The sequence below is a fragment of the Procambarus clarkii genome, chromosome 6 (genome assembly GCF_040958095.1).
Source record: "Procambarus clarkii isolate CNS0578487 chromosome 6, FALCON_Pclarkii_2.0, whole genome shotgun sequence".
In the NCBI taxonomy this organism is placed as follows: domain Eukaryota; kingdom Metazoa; phylum Arthropoda; class Malacostraca; order Decapoda; family Cambaridae; genus Procambarus; species Procambarus clarkii.
In genome coordinates, this window is record NC_091155.1 from 19,907,687 (window position 1) to 19,915,858 (window position 8,172).

The following is an 8,172-nucleotide window of genomic DNA, read 5'->3' on the forward strand; positions in this document are numbered from 1 at the left end:
ATATTTTCCGGGGTTCTGATTCCATACCGGTGCTGCATATTCCAGCACTCATCTAATAAGTGCCTTGAGTGTCCTTTTCAAAACATAAATATTATTCTTTAATATTGATAAATCTTAAAACAGATGTCAACGACAAAATTAGAAAAGCAGAATAACAAAATGCAATTAAGTTATCTAATGAATTTTAACCCATTTATCGACGGCAAAATATAGCATTAGAAACTCCTTATATCGAGATGAAGAAGGTAATCAGGCTGTAAATAAGATGAAAGGGAAATAGAAGGGGCAGAACCGATAGGAGAGGCAGGAAAGGGAAGGAGGGAGGAAGTGGCAAAAGGAGGAATAGGGGAGAGGGAGAAAGATTAAGAAGAGTGAAATAACCAGAGGAGAAGGAAGAAATGAAGAGACGGAAGAGGATGTGGAGGAAAAAAAAAATGAGTGGAACTAAGTAGAGCAACAACAATATGCATTAAGAGAAACAAAGAGAAGTAGGAATAAGAAGATGAGGAAGGAACAGCGAGAAAATAAAGAAACGAGAAGAGGAAGTACTAAAGGATGAGGAATTCCCAGCCAAGGGAATGGGAAGGGAAGTGAGGGAGGAGGAATGGGCTAAGAGTCTTCAATCCCATTAGAGTGCGAGTTGAACACCCTGCAAGAGTGTATATACTACCGCCTGACCCCATTAAAAACATCTGAGCATCGAGGGAAGGCGGGAGATGTTTGTTTATGTTTATGTGGCCCACGTGGAGTTTGTTTATGTTTATGTGGCCCACGTGGAGTTTGTTTATGTTTATGTGGCCCACGTGGAGTTTGTTTATTTTGTCAATTAGCATAATACGCTTGACAGGAATCTGTTTGGGGAAATATGAGTTAGTAAGGTGAGAGTGTGTTCTTACCTATCACCACTTACCTATCAGTGTATTACGAGGGAGTGAGGTTAACCCTTTATACCCCGACTACTGGCCCCTGTTGCGTTTAAACTTACCTATTCTGACGTTAGAATTCTTTGGCGAATCTGCATTCCTTAGGTTTCTTTGCGTGTCTAGCTTCCACTTTTGTCCTCTCGAACTCCTTTCTCTCAAATTCTCTCCTATCCACCCCTGTCTATTCCCCTCAGTATAATGTATGTTGTGATCATGTCTACTCTGTTTCTTCTCTTCTTTAACTTGTTAACTAAATGTTAACTTGTTTCCTTATAACAACAGTTGCCCAAACAGGAATTACCACTTAACAGCTTAATTACTCAAACTACTCACCAACCGTAACTACCCAAGTGAGAACTACGTAATGGCTCCTGTGTACGCATCAACTATTACCCATTACCACGCCATTCAACAATAGCCTTGCAAATGGTATTCCAAATTTGTGTCATGAGTTGATTCAACAGAGAGTTGCATTTATATTCAAGCATACATCTATTGTTTTCATACACTATTCATTGTATCTCGTGTATAGCAATTATGTGCGTATTTTCATGGGATTTAGAGTGAAAGCTTTTAATGGGTTTTGTGAGAGGTAATGGGTGGTTGGTCATTAGTAGGGAAGAACATAATCAGTTCAGTGCATAGAATTATATTGATGTATAATGTTGATTGTATTTTTTTGTGGTTTAGTGATTTGTGATTATAGGGTAGTGTTGTGGTGGTGTGTTGTGGTGGTGTTAGTGGTTATTATCGTGGTGGTGGTGGTGGTGTTAGTGGGAATTGTTGTAGTGGTGGGAGATGGTAGTTGATATCGTTGTGGTGTTTAGAGTGGTGGTAGAGCTCACTGTGGTGATTGTGGTGTACGGTGTCCTCAAATCTTATGTTAGGGTCTGACTAAGGCTTATGACAAAAGGCGCGTCTCGGACTTAGGTTCGAACCCTCATCACGGCCCTTGTGTATTTGTTCTTATGTTAAGGTATCGTGGTGTTTGTTCGGTTGTTAGCGTGATCCAGGCCCCTCATTACGACGCCGCCACAGCTGGAATTGCTCCCTGAAATTGCCATATGAACAACAAACCTATTAACGGAAAACCGGCTGCTCTTTATGAGATCCTATTTCTTGCCCTCCCCCTCCTATCCCCTGGCGTCCGCTTCCCCCTCCCTCTCATCTCTATCCCTCCCTTTTGCCTAACCACCGTCACATATCTGCCTCATTAGGGGGAGAAAATCCCCCTAATACATGATCACCTCACTCTCTACTCTACATTATACAATCGTCACGATGTATAACAGCTTGTATTTTGTCTCATACAATGGACTAAAACCATTAACTTGCATAGCTGTTGTAAATATGTTGAAAAGAATACTTCATAGGACAGACTACCTACCTACCTACCTTGGCTACCTTGACTAGACGAGGTAGTGAATGTATCCGTCGATCGCGTGCGAAGAAAAATTCAGAACCGTCTATATTTTTTCCCCCTCGTAGGACAGACTAGGGCAATTATGCTGTGTAGTTATCGAACGCGTGTAGAAAACAAATGTTTCGTGTCACAACACAGGGCCATTTGCATATTCATCGAAGATTAACAAACAGGATGGAATAAGAAAGACAAGAGAGAGAAGAGAGAGAGAGAGAGAGAGAGAGAGAGAGAGAGAGAGAGAGAGAGAGAGAGAGAGAGAGAGAGAGAGAGAGAGATATTTCCTTGAGATGATTTCGGGGCTTCACGAAATTCGGGGCTTCGGAGCTTAGGGTCCCCGCGGTCCGGTCCTCGACCAGGCCTCCTGGTTGCTGGACTGGTCAACCAGGTCTGTTGGACGCAGCTGCTCGCAGCCTGACGTATGAGTCACAGCCTGGCAGAAACAAATGGGCAGTGTTTCTTTCAACCCTGCAGCCCCTGTTCACCTAGCAGTAAATAGATACCTGAGAGTTAGACAGCTGTTATGGGCTGCTTCCTGTGGATGTGTGTGTGTGTGTGTGTGTGTGTGTGTGTGTGTGTGTGTGTGTGTGTACTCACCTAGTTGTACTCACCTAGTTGTGTTTGCGGGGGTTGAGCTCTGGCTCTTTGGTCCCGCCTCTCAACCGTCAATCAACAGGTGTACAGATTCCTGAGCCTATCGGGCTCTGTCATATCTACACTTGAAACTGTGTATGGAGTGAGCCTCCACCACATCACCCCCTAATGCATTCCATTTGTCAACCACTCTGACACTAAAAAAGTTCTTTCTAATATCTCTGTGGCTCATTTGGGCACTCAGTTTCCACCTGTGTCCCCTTGTGCGTGGTCCCCTTGTGTTAAATAGACTGTCTTTATCTACCCTATCAATCCCCTTCAGAATCTTGAATGTGGTGATCATGTCCCCCCTAACTCTTCTGTCTTCCAGCGAAGTGAGGTTTAATTCCTGTAGTCTCTCCTCGTAGCTCATACCTCTCAGCTCGGGTACTAGTCTGGTGGCAAACCTTTGAACCTTTTCCAGTTTAGTCTTATCCTTGACTAGATATGGACTCCATGCTGGGGCTGCATACTCCAGGATTGGCCTGACATATGTGGTATACAAAGTTCTGAATGATTCTTTACACAAGTTTCTGAATGCCGTTCGTATGTTGGCCAGCCTGGCATATGCCGCTGATGTTATCCGCTTGATATGTGCTGCAGGAGACAGGTCTGGCGTGATATCAACCCCCAAGTCTTTTTCCTTCTCTGACTCCTGAAGAATTTCCTCTCCCAGATGATACCTTGTATCTGGCCTCCTGCTCCCTACACCTATCTTCATTACATTACATTTGGTTGGGTTAAACTCTAACAACCATTTGTTCGACCATTCCTTCAGCTTGTCTAGGTCTTCTTGAAGCCTCAAACAGTCCTCTTCTGTTTTAATCCTTCTCATAATTTTAGCATCGTCCGCACACATGTGTGTGTGTGTGTGTGTGTGTGTGTGTGTGTGTGTGTGTGTGTGTGTGTGTGTGTGTGTGTGTGTGTGTGTGTGTGTGTGTGTGTGTGTTAGAGAGAAATATATGTAGTTGACATAATAGAGGAAAGATAGATTGGTTAGAAAGGCGGGGTTCAAGAGCTAAGAGCTAATAGAGAGGCCTCTTTTATACACTAAGAGTTATATATAATCCTGAACTCTATCCAGCTTTTTTTTCTTTTGCTGGTTGGTCAGTAAACTTTTGTGGGTTAGGCCTACCAACTCTCGCGGCTGGTAGGCCTTAAACCCCAAATTAAATTTTTTAGTACATCCTCAGTTGCCCCGATGACCTATAACTGTTTTTCTTGTCCAAAAATGTGTGTTTATTATTTCCGGTGTTTTAATTATGATTTAAACTTGTGATATGTCAGATAGTGGAAATAAATACCTGTCTGTAATGCGATTTGCTTTGAGTGCTTGCAAGCGTAGACTCGTATATTGATTTTGAATTTGTTTTTACTCTCGGGGAAATTGTTTGCTTCACATAAATACTTCACCAATTATTTTTAGTGTTATTTCAGTGTTTTACATTTTCTTAACAATGAGAATCATTCCTCATTTGCAGACGAGGAGTCACAATAACGTGGCTGAAATATGTTGCCCAAACCACACACTAGAAAGTGAAGGGACGACGACGTTTCGGTCCGTCCTGGACCATTCTCAAGTCGATTGTGAGTCGATATTTTGATATTTCAACATTTTGACATTTCAAGTCGATATTTCACAATCGACTTGAGAACGTCGTCGTCCCTTCACTTTCTAGTGTGTGGTCTGGTCAACATTTCCTCATTTCCTGTTGAATCCCACTTGGGCTGGACGGTAGAGCGACGGTCTCGCTTCATGCAGGTCAGCGTTCAATCCCCGACCGTCCAAGTGGTTGAGCACCATTTCTTCTCTTGGGCCCATCCCAAATCCTTATCCTGACCCCTTCCAAGTGCTATATAGTCCTAATGGCTTGGCGCTTTCTCCTGATAATTCATTCATTCATTCTTGTTGACTCTAACAATGTAAAAATTCATATAATTTTAATATTAATTCATACAAATTTTTAGTATCACGAGATATAGAACGCCGTGACACCTCTCCTAATTTCCCAAATATGAAGGAGGCCTGGTCGACGACCGGGCCGCGGGGACGCTAAGCCCCGGAAGCACCTCAAGGTAACCTCAAAGTATCATCACTTGCCACAGAGCTCATGCATATTCCTCCCTTTCGTTACGCTTTTTGACGCATCGCCAAGCGTACCCGACGGGGGGGCTGCTCAAGGATTCCCCTGAGCCCCTGCGGCGTATATCAACGTTGTCTGCTATAACGCTCTGATTTACGCCGATTTATACTGATTTACACACGGCTCTGTATCAAGAATTAGGACCCGGCGACAACTGCACGCTGAATGAACGACCCAGTTTATTGATATTTGTGATCTATAACATTACTATACAGGTCTTTTGTGTAGACTTTCTGTGGGTTTCTGTGTGACATTGTAGTGGGGTTTCTTGGGTTATTGTTTTCTTTTATAGATTATGTGGGCAAATATGATTAAATATGTGAAAGTGAAGTGGGTGTTTGAGAGATAGTGGTAGGTGCGAGAGAGAAATATAACAGATTCTTGTGAGAAAGAGCTCAGACAGAGAGAGAGAGAGTTGGGTGTGAGAGAAGGTGTTGTAAGAGAATTAAGAATATGTGAAGAATATATTTATATTCGAGAGATGGGTGAGAGAGCTGGGTGTGTGAGAGATTGATAGGTGTTAAGGGCCCAAACCTCAAGTCACAATCGACTTGAGAATGGTCCAGGACAGACCGAAACGTCGTCGTCTCTTCACTTTCTAGTGTGTGGTCTGGTCAACACCAAACCTGAAAATACTCTCGAACAAGACCTTAAGGGTAGTTCGGCAGTTGCTAGAACTCAGAACACATGAACAAGAAGTGATTAAGTCGTTCATAATATTTTCAAGATATTTCATCCTGTGTCGTGTAAGAGAGAGATTGGGATAGATAGGATGAGAAAGAGAGAGAGATGGTGAAAGAGAGAGATTGCGAAAAATGAAGATTGGGATGGAGACAGGAAAGACAGAGATAGGGAAAGAAAGATACAAAAAAGAGAAAAGGAGATTGAGAAAAGTAGACTGAGAAAAAAGAGATTAGGAAAGAGAGAGATGGGGAGATTGGGAATGAGAAAGTGAATAGATGGTTGTCGACAGAAGATAACAATTGGGAAATAACTGATCAATGACAGGAGGAAGAGGAAGAGAGAGAGAGAGAGAGAGAGAAAGAGAGAGAGAAAGAGAGATAGAGAGAGAGAGAGAGAGAGAGAGAGAGAGAGAGAGAGAGAGAGAGAGAGAGAGAGAGAGAGAGAGAGAGAGAGAGAGAGAGAGAGAAAGAGAGAAAGAGAGATAGAGAGAGAGAGAGAGCGCCAAAGAGTCAGCCAGGGAGAGAGTGGGGTGAGGCACGCTTACCAGGGGAGGAAAGATTGATGAGAGACAAGGAATGGGAAAGGAATAAGGAGAGTGGAAAGACGAAGGTGAAAATAGCGTGGCAAGTGTGGAAGGGAGGAAAGATAGATGAAAGGTTAGGAAGAGTGAGATTAAAAAAAAAAGGAAATTGGAAGAGGGAGCTGAGGCAAAACATGAAAATAAAGAAGAAGACGAAATATTATAATAAAGCAGAAGAGCCAAAGTATTAGAAAAAAAGAGAAAGGCAAAGAATAAAACATTAGAGACAAAGAATAAGAATAGCAGTTGAGACAAAGTGGAAGATCAGAGCTTGACAGGCCTCACTGATGACGACAAATAACATGAACAAGATAGATATGTTGACGTAAGTGTTGACGCTGTCATAGTGATGGGAGAGGAGGGAAGGGGGGGGGAGAGGAGCAGAGAGGAGGTGTCAGGTGGAGAGAGGGGAAAGATTTATGTATGGAAGAGGGGGTCTGGGGAAAAAATAAGAGAGACTAAGAGGGTAGGAGGATGAAACATAGAGAGCTATATACATTTACATGCTGTATGTATATGTGTGTGTGTGTGTTGCAGAAATGATATTTCTACAACACAAACCAGATTGCCTTGTTGTTTGTGCATTGTCAGGCACTGAAATAGATGTTGTGTTGTCTTGCCTGTATATTAAAATCGTTGGGGCTGACAGCCACCCCAAGTGGGCAGAGTATAAATCGCATTCGGCTCATTCAGGACCTTTCGCTTGGTGTTGTAATTTATAAGCAAGTTGGCGGGCTTCTTGCTCTTGCGGAAGATTCTCAAATCTGCCTTTTGGGCTGATTTTTTAACAGAAAGACACAAATCTGTGTATTCAAGAGTCGCCACTTTTCTTAACATCACCTTACTCTACAGAACCAGTGCCTTACTCAACAGGACCAGTGCCTTACTCAAAAGGACCAGTGCCTTACTCAACAGGACCAGTGCCTTACTCAACATGACCAGTGCCTTACTCAACAGGACCAGTGTCTTACTCAACAGAACCAGTACCTTACTCAAAAGGACCAGTGCCTTACTCAACAGGACCAGTGCCTTACTCAACAGGACCAGTGCCTTACTCAACAGCACCAGTGCCTTACTCAACAGGACCAGTGTCTTACTCAACAGGACCAGTGCCTTACTCAACAGGACCAGTGTCTTACTCAACAGAACCAGTACCTTACTCAACAGGACCAGTGTCTTACTCAACAGGACCAGTGCCTTACTCAACAGGACCAGTGCCTTACTCAACAGGACCAGTGCCTTACTCAACAGGACCAGTGCCTTACTCAACAGGACCAGTGCCTTACTCAACAAGACCATTGCCTTACTCAACAGGACCAGAACTCTACAGGACCACCATCTTACACTACAGGACTAGCACACCTTCGGTTTCAACCTTTTTCCTTGGTCCAGACCGAGTCACATAAACCCAAACTTTGGCAGTAATTTTTAAAGAACTTCTAAAGCGAGCAAGTCTTACCGAAATCGCTGGTCCCATACAGAATATTCAGAGGGAGAAACGTATCCTTCTGATGATATCAAGATCGTTCTAAAGAAGCAAATACTGATATCCAAAATTCAAATGCCTAAGATCTTTAAAATATTAAAAAACTTAAAACATCTAGAAGCTTTATTTTGGAACTAGGAATATAATATGTCTTTTTAAAACGAAAAAGACATATTATATAAAATTATACTTTAAAAAATACGAAAAGTGTGAAAAGTGTGTTGAGACCTTTAAATGGAAACTGAATTGATTATAGAAAATGTACTAAAAAGGTGATATGTCAATAAAAATTTTATGATTTT

At 42.5% G+C, this 8,172-nt stretch overlaps 1 protein-coding gene across 1 annotated transcript; it reads left to right on the plus strand.

Moving 5' to 3' along the window:
* The first annotated feature begins 236 nt into the window (after positions 1–236).
* LOC123749960 (putative cyclin-dependent serine/threonine-protein kinase DDB_G0272797/DDB_G0274007) lies at positions 237–7,809 on the plus strand. The gene is made up of 2 exons (XM_045732082.2): positions 237–245; positions 7,237–7,809. The coding sequence occupies exons 1-2, from the start codon at positions 237–239 to the stop codon at positions 7,807–7,809; spliced, it is 582 nt and encodes a 193-aa protein (XP_045588038.2).
* The last annotated feature ends 363 nt before the right edge of the window (positions 7,810–8,172 follow it).